This window comes from Lithobates pipiens, unplaced genomic scaffold (genome assembly GCF_037356315.1).
Source record: "Lithobates pipiens isolate NorthernLeopardFrog02 unplaced genomic scaffold, aLitPip1_a1.2 Scaffold_1, whole genome shotgun sequence".
Taxonomy (NCBI): Eukaryota; Metazoa; Chordata; class Amphibia; order Anura; family Ranidae; genus Lithobates; species Lithobates pipiens.
The window spans coordinates 122,552,814-122,576,876 of NW_027507685.1; the positions used below are offsets into that span (position 1 = coordinate 122,552,814).

Consider the following 24,063-nt stretch of genomic DNA (forward strand, 5'->3'; position numbering starts at 1 on the left):
CCACCGCCTGCAAAAGAGCTACAAGAAGGCGCGGTGGCCCGGCAGAAGAACCGAAGAGGGGGACAAGACCCCCGAAGTCGGGAGAAGAGGCCGGCGGCGGGGAGGAAGAAAGCCGGACTCCTCCGCTAGTAAAAGAGCTACACACAGATAGCGGAGGAGTCCGGCGAGAAGACCCCCGAAGACGGAAGACCCCCGGAGCTGTGCAATAAAATATTTTTTCCCTGTGTTGTGTTTTTTTTTGTACTTTAGTTCACAGGTGAATGGGTAGGGGTACATTGTACCCCATACTCATTCACATAGGGTGGGGGGCCGGTATCCGGGGGCCCCCTTCTTAAAGGGGGCTCCCGGATTCCGATAAGCCCCCCGCCCGCAGACCCCGACAACCAACGGCCAGGGTTGTCGGGAAGAGGCCCTTGTTCTCATCAACATGGGGACAAGGTGCTTTGGGGTGGGGGGGCCGCGCGGCCCCCCCTTCCCCAAGGCACCCCCCCATGTTGAGGGCACGCGGCCTGGTACGGCTCAGGAGGGGGGGCGCACTCGCTCGACCCCCTTTCCTGGCCGGCCGGGTAGCGTGCTCGGACAAGGGTCTGGTGTGGACTTTGGGGGAACCCCCACGCCGATTTTTTTCGGCGTTGGGGTTCCCCTTTAAGCCCATTCCAGGCGGCGGAGCCCACGACGTCTCCTTCGCGGGCCCCGCCTACCTGTACACGCGCTCGAAATGGGCGGACTTTCCGAGCGGGAACAGTTTGCTCATTTCGAAAGTAGCCTACACACGGGCGGACTGTTCGCTCAAACACAGTTTCAGCGGACAGTTTTTCGGAATTTCCGAAAGACTTTGTCCGTCCAACTGTCCGCTGAAACTGTCCGCTGAAAGCCCACACACGGGCGGACTGTCCAGCGGACAAGGTTGGGCGAACAGTCCGCCTGTGTGTACGCGGCCTTACATTTACAGGTTTCCATTAGCATATTATAATTAATAATTTAGTGGTAGATGCACTAATCAAGTACTTTAATGAGCCGAGTAACATATAATGCTATTTACAATAGAGAGGGCTTTGAAATGTAAGGCTGCAGCTGTAATTATGAAGGCACAGTGGTATTCATTAAGCCCTGCAAAAATGAATGTGTCTAAATAAACAGTTTCCTAAAATAGACAAATGTTAAAAAAAAAAAAAAAAAAAAAACACAATAAAATGGACTCACCACTGTCCTTTGTTGGTTTGGAAGATAGACTTTGACGGTACCGCCAGTTTTGTTCTCTGACACTGGGGCTTCGCTCTGTGATCCCAACCTGTGACCATCATGCTGCCTGTGCCCTCGCACCCCAGGGCTGGGCAGCTCCAGGACTGCTGCCGACAACATCACCGCGCTACCTTTGCCAAGCTCCTGAGACAGTAAGCGCAGGGCGCCATTTGTCAGGTTCGCTGGGGGTGTATGAGACCGCTTCATTGGAACGCTGCAAACAAGCGAGTGAGAATTTGAGTTAGAACGACAAGATGGTTTTGCTCTTTCCTTTGAAAAAACACCTTCCTTCGTTTTTCTTCTTCTCTCTGCTCTCCTGCTGTCTTTTTCTTGCAATCAAGCTGCATGTTCCAGAGAAAGAGAGCCCAAGCAAGTGTTACTGTGCCATTTGGTGGAACAATACTGCAGCAGATGGGGAAGAGAGAGACCCACAGAACAGGAAAAGTGGGAGGGAAGAAAATCAGGGAAAACGTAGCAACAAGATCAAAGAAGAGAATAAGCTTAAAGGGAACCTGTCAGAGGAAAATTAAAACATACATTAAAGCAAGGTGCCTACATTTAAATGTAATCAGTTCATCCTCTGTGCAACCCTAACTTGGAGAGCTAGCATGTCCACCTTCCAGAAGCACCTGGTAAAACAAAGTGCCGCTGAACCTGCAGAATCTACAGTGCAATGTGGGCACCTCAAGGAAGCTTTACGCAGGCTACCGTTGTGGTCAGTGGGCGTGCCAGAGCTTCAGGGTGTCATCTGAGCAAATGCATTAGACAATTGGCTGATATAGAACAGCTGTCCCTGTATGTTAACAATGGCCAAGAGCAGCCAGTTACCAGAGGACAGCAAACTTCCTTTTGCTGGAGTGCAGAAACAAAGCCACTGACAACATTCACACCAGCCCTGAAAAATAGCAGAAGTGTGAATCTGACTGGCTACTGAGGGACGGTACAGACTATTACTTTTATACATGCCATGACACAGCATCTTGCTCTAGCTGCAAATAGCAAACATTAAGGTTGCTTTCACACTGGGCCAGGCGGGCGGGCAGTAATGATAAAACGCCACTCATTTTAAAACGGCAATTTACCATCATTTTAGCGGTGCTATTCGGGCGCTTTTAACCCCTACTAGTGGCCAAGCAAAGGGTTAAATGTGCCTGTGTAGCGCCGCTGCCAAAGAGCTTTGCAGGTGCTTCGGCAGTGGTGCCCATTCATTTTAATTAGGGGTGCACCGAATGGGTTTTTTGGTGCCGAAACCGATACCGAAAATGAAAAATACACTAGGCCGAAAACCGAAACCGATACCGAAACAGCACCAATACCGAAAATGACTGTTTTTAAAAAATATTTTCATACATCAGATGGTCAGAGACTGAGGACATATTACAGGAGATGGTCAGAGACTGCAGGCATGGTACAGGAGATGGTCAGAGACTGCAGGCATGGTACAGGAGCTGGTCAGAGACTGCAGGCATGGTACAGGAGCTGGTCAGAGACTGCAGGCATGGTACAGGAGCTGGTCAGAGACTGCAGGCATGGTACAGGAGCTGGTCAGAGACTGCAGGCATGGTACAGGAGCTGGTCAGACTGCAGACATGGTACAGGAGATGGTCAGAGACTGCAGGCATGATACAGGAGCTGGTCAGAGACTGCAGGCATGGTACAGGAGATGGTCAGAGACTGCGGACATGGTACAGGAGATGGTCAGAGACTGTAGACATGGTACAGGAGCTGGTCAGAGACTGCAGACATGGTACAGGAGATGGTCAGAGACTGCAGGCATGCTACAGGAGCTGGTCAGAGATTGCGGACATGCTACAGGAGATCAATGCAGCCTCACTGTGCCAGCAGCCTACCAGTGCCCGCCATGTAGCCTGCCTGTGCCTCACAAGTGCATATAAACATACACATATAAAAACGCGTGCACACACACACACACATATAAAACATACAACACACATATAACACATACATGCGCACATACACACTTAACACACATACATATAAACATGCACACATAACATACATACATATAAACATGCACATACATACATACATACATACATACATACATACCATATAAACATGCACATACATACATACATATATATACATACATACATACATACATGCACACATATAACACACATACATACAACACACACAACACACAGGCATACAAACATATATAGACAGTCTTTTTTTTTAATTGGCAGCTGCAGCTCTTCATTAATCTCCATGCTGGGTACTGCACTCTAGGGGGAGGCAGAGAGCACAGCACACACTGCTAGACGCCTCTGCTTTGGTTTCACTTTCACAGTGAACATCGAGCCCAGCTCCTGCACAGCCGATTTACACATCGGCTGAGGAGACATATGCAGCCACCGCTGTGGAGAGGGGGACTTTAGAGCGAGACCCCACAGGCTGACTGCAGCATAGGTGAGGAGGGAGGGGAGCAAGAGAGCTAAGGATAGAAGGACACCCCCCCGTGATGGGTGGCACCGGGGGCGGGGCCAAGCCCCGCCCCATTTTCGGCACCAGTATCGGCGGAAATTCTCTTTCGGCTTTTTGCCGAAAGGGCCATTTTCGGCCGATATGTTTCGGCGGCGGAAATTCTCTTTCGGCTTTTTGCCGAAAGGGCCATTTTCGGCCGATATGTTTCGGCGGCCGAAATTTCGGTGCATCCCTAATTTTAATGGGCAGGAGCGGTGTATACACCGCCCCAAAGATGCCCAGTGTGAAAGCTTTCACACTGGGGCTGCAGAGTAGGCTTTTTTCAGGTACTATTTTTAGCCCAAAAGTGCTTGAAAAACGCCTCAGTGTGAAAAGGGGTCTAAGAAAGTGTTGGTGACCACTAGAGTCAGAATGTGAGAGCACCTCAATTTTTTATTTTAGGAGTGCACCTTGCAAGGGAACTGATATACAAGCAGGTGAATCCAACTGCCCCTCAATATAAGATTTGAATGAATTCACAACAGTCACAAGTTCACCTTTCCAAAAAACGTCCTATACAGAAAGGGGTGTCTCTAGATAAAAACACGCTGCACCTTTGGCCAAAGTTGAATCATACCCTTGCTATAGGTGTAGGCCATTTAAAATACCTCATGAAGCCTGACAGGGAAATTTCTAGGACACTGCTTAGCTAGACCTAATGTTACTGCTCACCTTCATCACAGGAGTGAGCTCTTTCTCATATTTAAACCTTCTCACATGTGCTCTCTCTCCCCTGGTGCAGTAGCTCTAAGCTCAGAGATTGAGAGCTCACTCCTATAATGGTGGAGGTGAGCAGTAGCACTAAGTCTCCCAATTAGGCTTCATGAGGTACATAAATAGGCTACACCCATAGCAAGGGCATTGTTCAACTTTGGTCAAAGTTGCACCACTTGGTTTATCTATAGACACCCCCTTCTTTGTATAGGCAATTTTTTGGTAAAATGTAAACTAACCATGTACAACCTGAAAGGTAGTCAAGCCCAGAAATAACAAGCAAAAACAAAGTTGGATTTCAGAGTTTGAACATGGGAGGGAAAAAATTCTAGTCTTAGCAGAATCTATTAATGGCCTAAAGATTCCATCTCATTCCATTCACAGTTACAGCAATCCTTTCCTAAGATTCAGGTAAACCATTCTAACCAATGAAGAGTCTGAACAGTCCTTTGGAGCCTGGCTGACAGGGTCAGAACCATCTGAACTCCCAGCAAGAAAAAGGTCATCCAGACAACTCATTAGGGAAAACCTGCGAACACAGCAGAGCAAACACAGTGGCACTGGAAAGATAAGGATCAGTGAGTGAAAATGAAGAGGCCTACAGAATTCAGAAATCTGCCAGACATGACTGCAAAGAGTGGCAAGAGAACTATGAAGGGTTTGACCTCTGAAAGCTTTCCCATTCTGGAACAAAATTAATCACCCACCAGAAATGGAGCAATGCCAGGGATGCCTGATCACTGCAGAGAGAATGGCAGGTCCGACAACCTGAAGGATAGGTGATCCCACTGATAACCCAAAAAAGAACAGGGGACACCCCCCCTCAAAGTCAAGGAGGACTTCACACAGGACAACTACCATCCTGACCTAACCTCTCTGCGTGCTCTTAAAATAGATCAACCTTACACAAGATGTATAAAAACTTGTAAGAAAACATAAAAACACAATTTTCCCTAACACAGGAGTCATAAAACAGGCCTGGGACAGGTACGGCTTGTCTACAATCATCGCTGGAGCCTGAGGCAAAAAGCAGCAGGTAGGTTACCGATAGCATAGGAGGCCATGGCATGCAGGAAGGGCAAACAGAGTTCCACCCACTTTTACACTAACCTCCGGGAAAGAAAGTATCAAGACTATAGTTGCACCCCCACAGCCCCTCAGTGCTGCAACAGAATGACATCCCTTATTGTCTGAAATTACTGATCGCAGCCTCGGGTTTGAGATACGTCAGAGTACGAGTCGCTCTACTTTCCTTGATATTGAAGATAACAGCAGCTCCTTATCCCGCTGTTCAAAACCAGCCAAGGCTGGTGAAACTAGAACAGGGATATGCAATTAACAGACCTCCAGCTGTTGCAGAACTACAAGTCCCATGAGGCATAGCAAGACTGACAGCCACAAACATGACACCCAGAGGCAGAGGCATGATGGGACTTGTAGTTTTGCAACAGGAGGTCCGCTAATTGCATATCCCTGAACTAGAAGGTGTCTGCACACTTTGTAAAAAGTGACACTGAATATACAGAGAAGGCTTGAACTGAACGCAACCCCTGAAAGTGCTCCATTCACCAAGCCACAACCAAAATACCCCAGCCCTGCTGTCACCACCAGAAGCCAGCGTTAATCATCATTCAGACTCCCCAAGGGGAAGAGGAAGGCAGAGCTCACAAGCCAGTGATTTCAGTAGTCGGGCCCCTACCAGGCCAAAGGCGCCAAAATCCTGCCAATAGCAAGGGGAAATCCATCTGGCAACAGCAGACAATAAAAGACAAGTGGACCAGCCATACCCAGAGAGGGTTCTACTGACCCAAAGGGGCAAAGATCCTGGAAGTGAAAATGGAAACTCCTATAATGCAGCATGAAGTTCAGGGAACAAGGGGCTTCAAAAGATTTGCCTAAAGGAGGGGACAACCGCTGACTTAGAAGCAAACTGATCAGAAGAAAAACAACAAATGTTGTGCTGCTGGACGGTAGAAAACAAATCTATGGCATTCTCAGCCAGAGTTCTGTGGAACCCTAGGGTTCCTCCAATGATTGCTAGGGGTCCCTTGAACAGTGGCTGACTAACCTCTTACCCAGTAGTGTCCATACATGGCCAACACCACTTGGCAGAGCCATCAACATGACATCAATCTTTTTGCCGTCTGCATAGGTGGCATTCCTACTACACCAATGTAAGGGGAATTTTCCCAATAATTCCTGAATAAACATTTTTTTTGCAAGGATTCCATTAGCTGAGAAATGTTGCAAGGGTTTGTAGAGGGTAAAAATGGGTTTTCAACTGTTCTGTTATGTTCCCTGTAGAGTAGGTGCATCAAACCCAATTTCATTGTGGACTGCATCAGCATTATGGTTGCCCTCAAGGGGCTGGCTCCATCTATAAGACTAGATGACCAGAGCACCCCACCCCCTCCTTACAGCCATGTTAAGAGTCCCCCCACCAGCATAACTCAAGAGTCCTCCACCCTCCTTTACATCACAGTGCACCCCCCCTCTTACCTTTTGCTACAGAAAGCACAGGGTCTGCAGGAGAACCAGAAGAGGGCTGGATTCTGCTGTATGCTAAGACCAGGAAAGGCAGAGATAGGGGGGTGCTGCGACTGCACAGAGGGGCATGGGATCCATAGGAGGAGTTCTGTCGTCCTCTCTGCTGCTGACTGCTGAGACAAGGAGGGGGCGGAGATGATGGGGTTGGACAGGTGCGAGGGCCACGTGAAATGATCTGGTAGACCAGATTTGGCCTATGGGCCTTGCGTTTGACACATGTGCCATAGAAGAACCAATCATCTCTCAAGTTTCTGTCCTGCAAGATGAATGGAGAAAGGTGTATATTAAAAAGTGTAACCAACCCAGGGCACTACTAGAGCATCAGTAACATCTGCCCATGGATCCCTTGTCCTGGCAACAAATGTCTTCTCACCGGTTGAGGAGAGGTGCCAGTAGAACCACATCTAGCATCTTTTAAATGAGATGACTTTAGTAGAACACTTCTGTATGTAGGGACCACTCGCCCTTATCCAGACATCGATGGCTTAAGTAGCCTGCCAGTACTCCAGAAATGGAAACGGCAGAAGGGCTGGAATATGTGCTTCCATTAAACTTAGAACGTGAGCCACTTCCAGCAACACAGCTGAACCTTTTGCTACTCCTCAATGATTGAAACCTGCTACCATAATGGCATGGTCAACCTTTTTTTCTGTCTGCAGCAAAGATATTGGTATAGTTGCAACAGTTGAATGGCCTATAGATGCAACACATTGATCGGTAGCAGAGCTTTCTTCTTAATCCAAAGACCCTGCATTGACCATTGGCTCGTCACCTAACCCCAGCTATTGAGACTGGCATCCATCATCACTATCTTTCAGAGAAATGAGGGTAAGGACTTTTCAGCTAGAAGCATTGGAGAGTAGAACCACCACTGGCTACTATGAAGATTCTGAAGATTCATAACAAGGCAAGAACCAGCATCATGGTGAAAACCAGGAGGTGCCAATGCCAACCTGAAAGGCAGGGCCACTGGTTGCAACTGCTCTTTTCCCACTATGAACTGGAGAAAGCAATGTGGTCTCCCACTTTGCATAGAATGCATTAAAGAAAAAAAAACAACGGTTTGCAAACCCCTTCAATTTTCTTGCAGAAGTAAAGATTAGCACATTCATGTGACAGCAGTTTGACGTTAATGGGGAGTACAGGTCTATTTTGAGTAATTATTTGGAATGCTGCAATTCTGATTGTCCTCTTTAAATATTCCAAAGAAACAGATGCAGCATGGCTTGTGATATAACCTATAAAACGTAAACATTAAAAATGTATAAGACAAGAATCTTTGCATAAATGATTTCCAGGAGGCCAAAAGGACAATTCCAGAAAATAGACCTCAATACAAAGACATTTTAAACCACAGAAAAATGGATAACATAAGTTCTTACCTTGCCACCCTGGCAATTCGGACACCTATCCTTAGGTCCTACGCTCTTGGCTATCTAGAGAAAAACACAAACATCACATTGAGTTAGATGGGTCACACAAATAGTCAGCAGACTTTGTATGCATTCTGTAAAAGGCAAAATTATAATATCTATTAATAACAGGTAAATGTTGTACCTGTCGCCTACACAAAGTACATTAATAAATTTTGCAGAATGATCCAAAAATCCAAAAACAGCTTGTCAGCTGGCTGAGGACAAGTGATATTACTGAGACGCTACTTATGACAAGTTTAAATAAGGTAAAGCTAAAATAAAAAGTGTATGCTTAAAGAGAACCAGTGCCCAGATCATGCACAATAAAGTATTTATACCAAACAAGCTTTAAAAGCACCCCAAGCCCCAGCCACATTGACATGATTTGACATGTCAATTTGCAGCCTATTGCCGGCAACGGCACTGTCCCAAATCGTGCAACGCCGCTTTTGTGGTGCCACACTGATTTCCAAAAGTAGTTCTTACACTACTTTTGGCGACTTCAGCGGCATGAACATGCACAAATGTCTTTCAAATCACCCTCAAACTCACACTGAAATGCGGGTTTGAAATTGTGCGCGTTCAGCTGAACGTGCGCAATTTCAAACCCACGTTCAGTGTGAACGAGGGCTAAAACAAGTGTTTTTTCACTGAGAGCAGATCTTGGTAGTCTACCAACCTTCTAATGAAACCCAGCTTCAATGTCTTTGTTGTGATCTTTGAAAATCTCTGAGAATTAAAAGAATAAGTTCACCTTTAGAAAAATGAATGCACATTTTTTTTTTCCTGCAAAACAAAGGTTTCATTTTTTTTTAAGGAGCCTGGAAAGCATTGCACCATCTGGTGCCATGCAGAACTCCTGCAGACTGTCAGTGTAAGTGGCCTGCCTGTACATTGGCAGGAAGAACTACAAGCTGACAGCCGTGAAGGAGGTCTGTACTTGTAGTTCATTCATTCAGCTCTCAGAGAAGCCCCTACACGGCTACCAAAAAGTGGCAGGTGGTACACGGAACTTCTACCTGTGCTGTTGTCACACAAAAGGGCTCAGATTGCCGAGCCTCTGTAGGAGTGGGAAAGTTACATGTTCCACACTAAAAACGGTAGAACATGTATCACGTTTCCAAAGGTGATCTTATCCTTTAACCGAGGCCTAGAGACAGAAAGGCCAGAAGACACCTACATCTCTGGCGGAATAACCCTCCCTGGAAACAATGGTGCCCTACCTTTCAAACTACAAACTTGATAAATAAACTGATGGGATATAGTCGAATCAGTAGCCGCCTGACCCATTTTTGGTCCTTCAGGAAGGACACAAAATCTTACTACCCAATTACAGCAGTCAATTTTAATAAATCTTGAAAGCCCAAGCCACAAATAATCTGTATAGGGTCATATCTTACAGCAACTGAGGCCTAGGGAAAAAGAAGCCAAACAATGTCCTGGTTAAGATGAAAAAGGATGAAACTACTCTAGACAACAATGACAGTTGACTATTAAAAACCATACCTTGTCATGTTGGAGTACCAAAAACAGCTCCCTGCAAAAAATAGCCACCGACTCGGACACCCTTCTTGCCAAAGCAAGCAGAAACACAACCTTCTCAACCTTGAATTGGTTCAAACAGTGATACCTCTTGGGGACCGAGGTGACCTAACCGTATATACGTGACTCCTTGAACAAAGACACACATTACCGCATGAGATGCAATCAGCCTTTGAAAAGAAAAACACCCCCCCCCCCAAGGCCAAATCTGTCCCTTGATGGTACCCAAGGTCAGCTTCAAAGCAACTTTGGATTGAAGGAAGTCAACATGTGGTACACAACATGCTTGCCAGGATGGAATTTCCTAGCCTTACACCAGAGACGTATTTCCAGGTCACATGAAAATTCTTCCTGGAACTAGTCTTCCTGGCTTTTTAATAATGTGGGAATGACTGCCTCAGATGCCCCTCTTTCGTTCAAAAAGATCGGGCCATGTGCCAAAAGAGACCAAGGATCGTCCATCAACATGTTCACAATGTTGGAGTACCATTTTCTTCTGAGCCAAGCTAATGTGATCAGAACCACCGGTATTTTCAACACCTGTATCCTGCACAACAGACTCAGAAGAAGCTGTATGGGCAAGGGAAAACAGAGACAAACAGAGAGAACTGGTCCCACGGTGCCACTAGAGAACCCACCGCATCGCTTGATGACCACAAAAGCCTGGGAACTAATAACTGCCCTCGTTGGGAACATCCCCCCCCCCTTTATCTGGAAGGCAGGACCACTGGGTGGGTCAGGTTGGACCATACAGCAGATCCAATCAAGCAGAGGATGCCTTAAGTAACATTTCTACCCCCCATTCAACATCATCCACTGGTCATGCAAAGTTTCTTACTCAAGAGATTGCTACATCCAACGAGGGTATACTAACCTGCTTAAAGAAACTACTCTTCCCCTAGTATAGCTCAGCAAAAGACAAAAGATGTTAAATATACACTGACTTTTTTTTATACTATTACTGATGGCAATCAGCGACTTATAGTGGGAGTGGTATTGTGATAGTGTGGCGGGAAATCTGATGCTTCGAAGAAGATGACTGCCGTTGACATCTCCGTGACACTAATACAGTGATCAGTGCTAATATACACTATCACTGTACTAATGACACTGGCTGGGAAAGGGGTTAACATCTAGGGGCAATCAAAGGGTTAATTGTGTGCCTAACAATGTGTAATATGTGCTAATTTTTACTACAGATCGATTTGTTTATTTTCCCAGCTTTCAGAGAAAAAAAATAAAGGGATCATTCCCTCTGTACAGAGCCCTGTGTTGATTGCCTCAGAATTGTGAATCGACACAGCTGATCAGCAGGTCCTGGCCATGAATCATAGGCCAGGATCTGCTGACTGACTCCCACTGTATGAAAATCACAGGGGAGTAGGCAGATGAGGGCGAGCGCATTCAGCTGCAACCCGGAAACAGGCAGCGACATATCCTACGTCATGGTGCCTGTAGGAGCCACCCCGTCACAGTATATGAACTATGGCAGGTCGGCAAGTGGTCAAAGAAGAACTTCAACTCACACTTTTTTTCTCTTACTTTTTTCACTGGCTGATCTACAAAAAGAAAACAAAAAAAAAAACAAAAAAAAAAAAAAACACATAGTCACATACTCAGCAAATCCAGCAATGTTCTGTAGAGATCAGCTACTCTCCGGCAGCACACCCACACCATCTTCTCTGACACCATCATGAGCCGACTCACTTTTGGAGACTTGCAGTCAAGCCCCCTAATGACTACTAATGTAAGGAACATCCTTCTAACTGACCACCAATGTAACAGACATATCGCTCACCAACTTATAAGGAGGCTTCCCCACTGACCACCAAAGTAAAGCAGCACTTTCCCACTGATCACCAATGTAAGGGGGGGGGGGGGGGGGCAGGTTCCCATTGAACACAAATGTAAAGGATAACTTTTCCACCAATGTGAAAACTCTACATGTTTCATGGCCTGTGTTTATTTTTTTCCCCATTGTTTTTTGTTTAATGATAAATGTGTCTTTTAGACCAGTTCTAGTTGTCAAATGTGCCAAGTTTCTTATTTTTTTAACCACAAATAATGTTCACACTAATGTCCCAAGAGCCGTAGATATAATGATTATCACCAGAGGTCCTCTAATACCATGAAGTTTATTTTAAGGCTGAGGAAGGCTGCTTTAGCTTCTATACATGAAGCCAGATGTGGAAGAAGTCTGCAGAGAGTTGTTCTTGCTCAGTGATACACAGCTCTGACCTCAGCAGACCAGTCACCTTGCAGTGGTAAATGCCAAGTCCCGCAATGGCAGCTCCCATACTGCTCCTACCACTCGGAGCACTTTAATAAAATCCAACAAATGGTAGAAAAAGCCCAGGTAATGAGGGGTGGAGAGATGACCAGGAGAGGAGCATTTTCTACCCACAAGACTGGGGCATACTTGAAGTTTTGATGTATACTCACCCGTACTTAAGTCCTTACATTTAAAGAGCACCTGTCATTTCAGATCCATCATGGCAGCACTTGTTAGCTGGCATCCACTCACCTACTGCCGCCACGCCCCTCACCTTTTTGTGTCACTGCTGCATCACCAGCCATCCCATTAAATTGAATAAGAACTGTCGGTGAGTCAACAAGGGGTCAGAGATGACAGTTGCTGTTTAAAAAAAAAAAAAAATGATTTAAACCAAGTCTTTTTACTAGCAATTTAAATCATGATTTAAATCGACTTGATTTCATACACCTGCTCTAGACTATCCCCATGCTACTAAAACAACACAGTCTGGAGTTGGGCATCAAAATTAGACTTTACCATCTCCATTCCGTCATTCCACTCCTACCTGTACAGAATTATTTTTAAAATACACTTTTTGGGGAACACATCCCAGCAAGTTCAGGATTCTCACCTAGGCGATAATGTATTCAATAGCCTGTGGGCCTCGGAGAAACTTACATCATGCATTCCAGGAGGATTTGGGGTACTGAACATCGCAAGAGCCGTGGTATCGGTGGCTGGCTGCAAGAACCTGGAAGTGACCGCCGGCTCTAGATGTGGCCAGAGAAGATGATTTCAATGCGGTGACCGGCATGCAGTAGCAGATCCCTTCAGAACACTGCTGGATGGGCAAGTATGTTTTTCATAGATGAATCCAGCAAAAAAAAGGTAATAGGGGTTATACAGGATGCCACGCATGGGCCCTGAATGGGAAATACATTTCCGTGTTATTTGAGTTATGGTTCATTTGAAGCGGTTGTATAGTCATATTTTTACCTTTTACCTACAGGTAAGCCTTATTATAGGTAAGAATAGTACAAAGAATATCTCCTAAACCTGCACGGTTTAGGAGATTTTCCCCTCGCAATGAGTCGCTGACTTCAGCGGTGCATGCGCTCCAGGGATTCTCGGCTGAAAGTCCGGCAGACTCCAGACCCTGCCAGGAAGAAAACTCCCGCACGCATGCGCAGGAGTGATGGCATTGCGGCTCCAGCCACTCACATCGCTGGAGCCGCGATACCTGGAAGACACGAGTTGACCGAGTGAGATGCCGGCACCTCATTCTAAGATAAGTATTTCATAATGAGCTAGTATGCGGTGCATACTAGCTCATTATGCTTTTTCCCTTACAGGTGTATAAAAAAAAAAGTCAGCGGGTTTATTCCCGCTTTAAGGAAACAGCTTTAATGCATTTTGAGTATTTAGGGGTTCTCACCCATGCAGGGTGAGGGGTAGTCTGGTTGGAGACAGGACGGGCTTTCGTTGCGTTAAGGACTGGCAAGTCCTCATTTGGCACCCAGAATTCAGAGGCTCAAATAGACTCCATACCCATAGAGACTTTGGTCCTAAAGAGTTTAACCCACCCCCAGGGAAGACTTAAAGAGGAAGCTGTCAGCAGTTATCTGTGGAGTAGGAGTCAGAGTGGTGTACTGCTTATGACAGACTCTGCTTAGTGCCTGGAAACTTCCTCTTTGGGATCCCCTAAGGCAGACAGGGTTGTAACCCTGTTAAGGGACAAGGTTTGCAGGCGGTGAGCCAAACACTTGATTTTTGTACCAGGAGTGTTTTGTTTGGTTTTCCTTTTCAGTAATAAAAGGCTGCAGTGGAACTTTGGATTACGGGCATAACCCATCAAAAGCACTTGCATATCAAAGCGAGTTTCCCCATAGAAGTCAATGGAAACGAAGATAATTTGTTTCACATCGACTTCTATTGCATGCAATACCGTATGTGGCCAGAGGTGGAGGGGCGCAGGAGAACTCGGCTGAACTCGGAAACACTTGGGAATGGAGTATTTTGAGTGTTTGAGTATTTCCAAACAGCTCTCAAGTGTCACCAGGGACCCCGCACCTCTGGCCAAATGCGGTACTGCACACCACATTTGATTGAATTCTGCTCGTTTTGCGAGACAACACTCGACAACCAGGATTTTTTAAAAGCTGCTTGTTCTTTCAAAACGCTTGTTAACCGCGGTTCCACTGTACTTTGATTTTTTTTACAAACATAGCTGGCTTCATGACTCGGGGCTCTCCAACATTACAGAAAAAATAAATAAAAAATAACACAGGGGGAGTCAAGTTCTCTTTTAATCTCCTGTTGACTGCCCAAAGCCCTGTGTACACTGTTGCACTTTTGCCCTGCTAAAACAATCCTTTACAGCTCATCAAAAGCACATGAAAAATAGTTCCTTTTAAATTCTCCTTGGAAACATCTCTGCACTGCATTTTTAGGCCTCATGCACACAGGGCGTTTATTTAACTCTCCTAGAAGACAGCAGCGTTTTTGCAGAAAAAAAGCCTGATGCTTGTAAAAAGTGTTAACTTTTACAAGTTTTTTTAGGAGCTTTTTTACAGGCGTCAAGCTCTTGGACGTTAATTCATTTAATTGGCCAGAGTAAAAGCAGCTTTTAAAAGCTGTTAGCAGCTTCAAGTGTTTTTTTATGCCCCAACTCTGCTGCTTCTGAACGCATGGCAGTGGGTTTTTTTTTCCTGCATCTAAAAGCTCCTGCTACTAAGACCCCTTTGACACTGAGGCAGTTTTCATGCGTTTAACACTAGAGATAGCACCTGTAAAGTGCCTGAAAATTGCCTCCCATGCCGCTCGAGTGCTTTCACACTGGGGCGGTGCGCTTCATTGGAGTTAAAAGCGTCCTGCTAGCTGCTGAAATGCGGCACTTAAAAAGCGGTAAAGCACCGCTAAAATGAGTGGTGTTTTACCGCTAACACACGGGCGGCCCCAATGTAAAAAGGGGTCTAAACGCTGCTAAAAGCCCATGTGTGCATAGACACATAGGCAAACACAGAGGGGCATTTAGAGGCAGGAAAAAAATAAAAAATGTCAGACGCCCCTAGAAGCAGCTGTAAAAATATCTAGTGTGCCTTAGGAGTCCTTTCACACAGGAGTGTTTAAAAACAAGGTATGCGTTTTTAACCACTTCAGGGCTGCCTGCCTGTGGATGAGAGCCTCTTAGTGCTCCTTCACTAGGATGTGTCCATGTACGGAGCCCGCTCTGCTCAGCGGGGAAAACCGTCGATCCCCGTTGAGCAGGAAGATGATGGGTCTCTCTCTCTGCCCACTGTGCAGGGACGGACCTGTCAGAGCGCCGCTCTCCCCTATGGGGGATCAGATGAGGACAGACCGCAGAGTCCGTTGTCACCCAATCCGATGATGGATGTAAAAGTAGGTTTTTCCTCCGTCAAACTTTTCTGGATCGGAGCGGGTCAGATGTCAGCAGACATGTCATCGCTGACATCCGACGATCCATAGAGGTCTATGGAGCGTCCGTTCAGGTCCGCCTAAAAAAACTGACAGGCGGACCTGATCGTACAGCGACGTACCTGAATATTACTCCCTGCTTCTGGGTTTTTGACAATCAACGCAAGGCTCTGTATAGAGGAAACAAAACAATCTCTTTGTTTCTTCTCCCTGCAAAGCAGGGAGAAGAAACTGTTTTTTATTTTTATTTTTTAGCAAGAAGCAGCACCTAATCCACACATTAACACTTGTTAGGCACACACTTTACCCCTTCCCAGTCATTGTCATTAGTACACTGATTGTATTAACCACTGATGATGTCAGTATCAGATTGACTGCCACACTATCACAGTGCCACTGTAAGTCGCTGATCACCACCATAACTAGTATAAATTAAAAAAGTATATCCTGTATTTATCGGCATATAATACGCACTTTTTCCCCCTTAAAATCAGAGGAAAATCGCGGGTGCCTGTTATACGCCGATCCTCCGCGATTTCTGATCGATTTTTGGGCTCTGGGCAGCCGTAAACCGCGAGAAGGGCCGAGAGCGGCCGAAAACCGCCGAGTACCGCCAAAAGTGGCCAAAAGCCACCGAGTACGGCCGAAGGCGGGCAAAAGCCGCTGAGAACTACCGGGCGCCGCCGAGATACACAGGACATCTCGGCTGCGCCATTTTTAAAAATAAAAGCCAACATCACTGAGGGGACAATGATGCACGAGGCTGCAATGACGGACAGGCTGCAATGACGGACAGGCTGCATGACAAGGCTGCAATGACGGAAAGGCTGCAATGACGGAAAGGCTGCAATGACGGAAAGGCTGCAATGACGGACAGGCTGCATGACAAGGCTGCAATGACGGACAGGCTGCACGACAAGGCTGCAATGACGGACAGGCTGCATGACAAGGCTGCAATGACGGACAGGCTGCATGACAAGGCTGCAATGACGGACAGGCTGCATGACAAGGCTGCAAATGACACTGACAAGGCTTCAGATGGACACTGATAAGGCTGCATTGATGGGCATTTAAATGTAAGTTTTTTTTCCTTAAAATTTCCTTCCTAAAAGTTTTTTTCCTTAAAATTCCCTCCTAAACTTGGGGTGTGTGTTATACGCCGATAAATACGGTATACACCATAGTTTTAAAATTAAAATACACTTATGCCGCGTACACACGATGACATTACAGACGGAATTCCGACGGAATTCGGCTCAAGCTGTCTTGCCTACACACGGTCACACCAAATTCCGATAGTTTATAACACGGTGACGTACAGCATGTACGACGGGACTAGAAAAAGGAAGTTCAATAGCCATTAGCCAATAGCTTCCATCTCGTAGTTGAATCTGCGTGATTTTTGGCGTGTCGGAATTGCATACACACAATTGGAATTTCCAATAGAAAGTTTTTCCGTCTGGAAAATTCTGATGGAGAATACACGCAGTCGCATTTTCCGATGAAAAGCTCTCATCAGTCTTTTTCTGCCCAGAATTCCGATCGTGTGTACGCGGCATTACTGGCATTTTTTTAACCAAAGACATTTAGCAGAATACATTTTGGCCTGAATTCATGAAGAAATTAGATTTTTTTTTTTTTATTGAAAAATGTTTTATTGCAGTAAGTAAAAAAGTTTCTGGTCTCTTTTTCTTTATATAATAAAAAATAAAACAGTGGTGATCAAATACCACCAAAAGTTTTTTTTTTTTTTTTTCACACAGAAGAGGAGATACATTTTATTCGCGTACAACATTGCCGTAACCGTGCAGTTACCAGTTAAAGTAGCACAGTGCTAAATAGCAGCAAATGTCCTGGTCATGAAGGGGGTAAAACCTTCCAGAACTGAAGTGGTTAAAGTACAACTTCAGAAAATTAAAGCGATACTAAAGTCTCTTTTTTTTTGTTAAAAATAACATGTTATACTTACCTGGACTGTGCTCAAAGAAGGGGAAGAGCAACGGGGGCGGGACTTTAAAGTGAACCATAATATGTAAGCATGTACTTTATGTGGGGTCTGGTCTATTACCCCACCCTTATGTCATGCCTGTTATTATTATCATATTATACTGATATCTTTTTTTCATTGTAGTTATCGTACACGCTTGCTCCTGATGAGTGGCGGTCAGCCACGAAACGCGTAGAGCTATTGAAGTCGTGTTTTTCCTAGTCGTATCCAAGTTCTTTACAGCTGTTCTATTCAAATACTGTCTACAGAATATTGAGGCTACCCATCATGCAGGCACTATTTCATGCTTTATGGTCAACCCCATTTGGTGAACTGCGGAATTTTTTTATGTTCATATTTTACATATATGCTGCTATGATGTATTGTTAATGCTTTGTACTAATTATAATGGATCTAATAGTGTACATATTATACCTTTTATGAACTTATTATCATCATGTATTGCCAGTACCTTTTAACTATTGTAAATGATCTAATTTATGAACTTATTAAAACTCCCCAATTGTTCACCAATTTATATTATTCTATTACAATTTCGCACTTCATTTAAAGTCCCCCCCCCCCCGTTGCTCTTCCCCTTCTTTGACCACTACAGGGATGGAAATACATAACCTTACCAGGTCATGTTTTCATATTAAGTCCCAAGGGATGGAAATAGGTGACCTTACCAGGTCACATTTCACTTAAAGTCCCTCAATCCTTCGCCCATTAAATACCTGGACTGTGCAGTGGATTTACACAGAGCCGCCCGATCCTCATCTTCTCGGACCCCTCCCACCTGCCAAACGCCCCCACAGCAAGAAGCTTGCTATGGGGGCACTCGACCCCGAGCTGCAACGCCGTGTGTCCATTCAGAAATGGTGCCGCAGCTCAGCCCTGCCCTCTCACCCTTCATTGACTCACTGGCTGATAGACAGCAGTGGGAGCCAATGAGCTTTGCTGTTGTCTCAGCTAATAAGGAGGGAAGAGTCCTGGACAGCCGAATCTCTTGTGTAACACCGCTGGATCGAGATGGGCTCAGTTAAGTATTAGGGGGGCTGCTGCACACAGGTTTTTTTATCTTAATGCATAGACTTCAGGCTGGCCCCTTTTGCATGTAAAACATTCAAAATAAGTGTCTATCCTGTTCCAAATCCAGTAATACACTTCTCACCCAGGCCGATCGGCTTACAGCTTTAAAGCGGAATTAAACAATTCTATCCTTTACAGCCAAGGAAGCTGCTTCTGTCTGACCTGCAACTGCCATGGTGCTGCACATGTGATCAGTTATGACACCAGCCATTTGATTGTTTGACAGTTTGGTTAAGGACACAAGCAACTGTGACAGTTAAATTACCGGCATTTCAGCAATGTAACCATTTTCTGAAACCATTAAATTGATGGCTTTAGTTTCGCTTTATGATTTATTGCTGCTCAGGGGTTCTGAGCTTCAGCAAAATGGCTGCCTCCAGCAAGAACAAACAGTAGCAAAGCTAGAGGAAATTTACAGCACACGCTCATTTTGGTATCATAATTATTAATGTGGAATGCATGTTCCTTGCCAAAGAACATTATTTTTTTATCAAGATGTTATGGGTAAAGTTCTGCTTTAACATGCTTTTAATCTGTTTTGGGTGCGTTTCTGGTTTCCTGACTCCCAGCATGCACCTGTGAAACACAGACATGCAACTGAAAACAATTCAGACTTGATGTGTTCCCATTGACATAAAATGGGAGGTGTCTTTTAAAGAATAGGCTCACCTTTCATAACTTTTTACACCCATATTTGAGGTGTAACATGTTATGACTGCACCTACACCCGCACCTCCCACTGCCCCACTGTGCCAGCAGGGGGATCTTCTCCACCCACCAGCTGTCAAAAACAAAAATGTAATGACTTCAATACCGGGCCTATTCTGGCAATTCTCTCCTACATGTAAAAATCATAATTTATTGCTAGAAAATTACTCAGAACCCCCAAACATTATATATGTTTTTAGCAGACACCCTAGGGAATAAAACGGTGGTCATTGCAACTTTTTATCTTGCGTAGTATTCGCGCAATAATTTTTCAAACGCAAAAAAAAAAAAAAGGTTTAATGAATTAAAAAAAATAACAAAACAGTAAAGTTAGCCCAATTTTTTTGTATAATGTGAAAGATGATGTTACGCCGAGTAGATACCCAACATGTCACGCTTTAAAATTGTGGTCACTCATGGAATGCCTTCGGTACTTAAAAATCTCCATAGGCGATGCTTTGAAAATTTTTACAGGTTACCAGTTTAGAGATACAGAGGAGGTCTAGTTCTAGAATTGTTGCACACGCTCTAAGGCACGCAGAGATGCCTCACATGTGTGGTTTGAACGGCGTTTACATGTGGGCGGGACTTCCATGTGCATTCGCTTGAGCTACCGAGGACAGGGGGTTTTAATTTTTTTTTTTTTTTTCTGGATCACTTTTATTCCTATTACAAGGAATGTAAACACTGTAAACTTGTAATATGAATGGTGTGAGACAGGTCCTCTTTATGGAGAGACGTGAGGTCAATAAGACCCCACATCTCTCCTCCAGGCTGGAAAGCATGAGATCAAGAAACAAAAATTCACTGATCTCATACTGACAGCCGTGATCGCGGCTTTGTTTACTTCCGGGAACCCGAGCGTGATGTCCTAATGTCGCACCCGGGCCTCCGACAGTCATACGGATGACTGTTGACCATCTGGTCCCTGGAAATCTCCATCATCATCATCCGGCGCCAGTCGATTCTTTCTCCAGGCCCCCGATGGCACGGGAGAGCCCTGGGGGAAGCAGATGATCCCCTCTCCCGTCACCTATAAGAACGATCAAGTGGCGTAACTGCCGCTACGATCATTCTTATCTTGCACAGAATCAAAAACTTATATCTGAATGATGCCTGAAGCTTCAGGCATCATTCAGATATCCCCACTCAATGTCAAGGAGGTCATATGACGCCCTAAGGTATTGAAGTGGTTAAACGTGGTTGTGCGGTTCTCCGCCCACCTGTAAATATGAGATCTGAGGTCTTTTTGATCCCAGATCTCATATTTAAGAGATCCTATCATGCTTTATTTCTATTACAAGGGATGCTTACATTCCTTGTAATAGGAATAAAAGTGACAAAATCTTTTATTTTTTTTTAAAAAACAGTAAAAATACAAAGGTAAAATAAAAAAAAAAAATTTTTTTTTAAATGTACCTTGTCCTACCGAGCTCATGTGCAGAAGTCAATAATTCTATCTGTAGATCCCCTCTGTAACTCAAAACATGCAACCTGTAGAATTTTTTTAAACGTCGCCTATGGAGAATTTTAAGGATAAATATTTGTCGCCATTCCACAAGCGGGTGCAATTTTGAAGCGTGACATGTTGGGTATCAATTTACTCGGCATAACATTATCTTTCACAATATAAAATAAAATTGGGCTAATTTTACTGCTGTCTTATTTTTTTAATTAATAAAAAAGTGCGCTTGTAAGACCGCTGCGCATATACAGTGTTACAGAAAGTATTGCAACGACCACCATTTTATTCTCAAGGGTATTTTTTTTATATATATATGTGTGTGTGTGTTTGGGGGTTCTAAGTAAGTTTCTAGCAAAAAAAAATAAAAAATCTCAGAAAGAGGCTCGGTCCTTAAGTGGTTAAAGAGGAAGTAAACCTTGAAGAGATTTACTTCCTCTTTATTCCCCTTCAAAGTAAAAGCCCATGTGGCACTTACCTGCAAACGAAGCCTGCAATGTCTCCGCTGGTGACCACATCCCCTCTTCCTTCCGGGGCCGTGGACTCCAGCTCTGTGACTGTCCGGAGTCCCAGGAGCCAACAGACATTATAGAAATGTCCCCTTTCTTTAGTGCGCATGCGCCGGTGATGCAAGCGTATATGGTAAATATCTCCTAAACCGTGCAAGTTTAGAAGATATTTCCAGTACCTACAGCTTATCCTTATTATAGGCTTACCTGTAGGTAAAAGTGGTGTGTAAGGGTTTACAACCCCTTTAAGGTGCACTTTTGAAAAACTGTACCAAAGATGCAGCATGCAGGACTTTTCAGTATGCAGGGAACTCATGGCGCAGTGATAACAACAACAGTTACATAGGATTTAAATGGGAAGAGTTTTCATGAGCTTATGTGCATTTTAGCGAGGAAAACGCACACCCCTGTGAGAGAGGGTCTACAAAGTCCCGCTCGCTGCATCTTTGGTGCTCTATTTTACCACTTCCCTCCCGGCCTATAGCAAAATGACAGCCAGGCGGTGGTTCAGTTATCCTGACTGGGCGTCATATGATGTCCTTCAGTCTGACACACCGCTACACCGATCTCGGTAAAGAGCCTCCGTGGGAGGCTCTTTACCAGGTGATCAGCCGTGTACAATCAGGGCTGATCACGATGTAAACAGGAAGAGCCGTTGATCGGCTTTTCCTCATGATGCGAGTAGAGGAGAGCCGGTTGGCGGCTCTCCTGACAGGGAGGGTCCGCGCTGATTGCTTATCAGAGCAGCCCCCCCCCCACTGATGCCCACACTGGACCACCAGAGAAGCCACCAGGAAAGGGGGCAACATGTGGATGGCCAGGTATGTACCCCATGGCCATCCACATTTGCAAATGAATGCCCAATCTGTGCCAATCAGTGCCCACAAATGGGGACTGGCACCATTATGTAACAAATGGCATCAGTAATGTCCAGCAATGGCACCCAGTGTCATCAGTGCCCCCCATAAGTACGCATCAGTGCCACCTATGAGTGCAGCCATATCAGTGTCCGTTATTGAAGAATAACGTACTTATTTCCAATAATTTTTTTAACAGAAACAAAGAAAAACGTGTTTGTTTTGTTTTCAACATTTTTGGTCTTTTTTTATTTGTTGCGCAAAACCATAGAGGTGATCAAATACCACCAAAAGAAAGCTCTATTTGTGGGAGCAAAATGTTAACAAATGTGTTTGGGTGCAGTGTAGCATGACTGCGCAATTGTCATTCAAATGGCGACAGCGCCGAAAGCTGAAAATTGGCTTGGGTGGGGGAAGTGCATGGTATTGAAGTGGTTAAAACTGCACCTTCCATTGACTATAATGGAAAGGCAGAAGAAAACACGCTTTATTTTTATTTTTTTAAGTGCGTTTTTATGAAACACGTAAATCTTTTTCCCAGTCCTCCAATGATGAAACCCATGATGTATGAAATGATGTAAACCACAAATGCGCTGCGCTACATTTTAACATAATGCACATGAATGGGCCCTCTATTGCGGCTTCAGTGGCCAGTCAGTTGCTGTACATACCGTTCACGGCGGCCTGAGGATGGCTTTTGATTGGAAGCCATTGATTCCTGAACATGTGACCACTGATAGCCAATCAAAGCGATGGAATGACAAAAAAAAAAAAAAGCCATGCTGCCTCCAGGACATTAAAGGTTAGTCTGTAATGACAACAGCCATTCCATCTCAGGGAAATCTTGAAAACATGACTACTTTTCAGGTTGAGATAGATAGAGATATAAATCTATCTATTTATCTATCTCCTCTATGTAGTGTACAGACCCCAGCAGTCCTGTATACCTTCCTCTCCCCCCCAGGGCAATGTACACAGCCCCTCCCCCAGTGTTATGAGAAGTTAGTGGAGCAGTAACAGCTGAGTGTACACCACTGACAGCACACACCCGGTACACCGTACCTACCCCCCACCTCACAGCCCCCTGGAGGGGTGGTAGCAGTGACGTCACCCAGGGCCCGAGCTCTCACTCACCCGGTACTATCAGCAGCCGCCGCCATGTCACAAGCAGAAGGTCCCCGCCCCCTCCTGCGCCCAGCTCCCCGGGACAGGCGGCTCCTCTGCCGCGCCATTGGCCGCCAGAAGCGTCAATCAGCGCTCGACGCGCCCCGCCCCTCTCTCCGTGGAGAAGGGAGAGGGCGGCAGTGACGTGAGGCGAGGGTGGAGCGAGGCGGCCGGTGACGTCAGCCGAGAGAACCTGAAGGAGCTGGAATGTCCCCGCCCAGCAGTGCGAGGAGGAGGAGTTCCTTCCTCCGCCCTGTGTAGTGCAATGTGCACAGATAGGGTGGGACGGGGAAGGTCGTAGTGTGCTGTGCTGTGCTGTGTTATGTTATGTTATGTTATGTGTCAGGGGAAGTGTAGGGCTGGCCTGAGGTGTAGGTCACCCGGAAATAAAGGGAACCATGGAGGCAGAATGTGCGCGTGTGTCCCACACCTTCCCTCTGGGTGTGGTCTGTACTGATGCGTGTCCATGGAGCTGCAGTGCATTCACACCTATGCATTTTTAGTGCTGTTTGCATTTTGCACTAAAGAATGTGTTCCATAGGAAACCATGTTAAATGGAGTGCAGTGCAAATCTGCAAAAAGCGCTAAAAATGCATATTTCACACCGATGCGTTTTTCAGGCACTTTCACGCTAAAAAAGCACTTCAA

The 24,063-nt window shown here is 45.3% G+C and overlaps 1 protein-coding gene across 4 annotated transcripts in view; it reads right to left on the minus strand.

Annotated features, from left to right (window-relative positions):
- ARAF (A-Raf proto-oncogene, serine/threonine kinase) overlaps positions 1-23,478 on the minus strand; it is a 64,040-nt gene extending 40,562 nt beyond the window's left edge. Inside the window, exons 1-4 of one of the 4 annotated variants that reach the window (XM_077475614.1) lie at positions 23,386-23,462; positions 8,373-8,426; positions 6,943-7,246; positions 1,204-1,456 (exon numbers count right to left, since the gene is read on the minus strand). In XM_077475614.1, coding sequence (XP_077331740.1) covers positions 1,204-1,449 — 246 coding nt within the window. In that variant the 5' untranslated portion in view covers positions 1,450-1,456; positions 6,943-7,246; positions 8,373-8,426; positions 23,386-23,462. Of the gene's footprint in view, positions 1-1,203; positions 1,457-6,942; positions 7,247-8,372; positions 8,427-12,389; positions 12,411-12,493; positions 12,579-23,385 lie in introns of those variants that run through there. The other 3 variants (XM_077475586.1, XM_077475605.1, XM_077475595.1) reach the window with 3 other exon arrangements.
- Between the last annotated feature and the right edge of the window lie 585 nt (positions 23,479-24,063).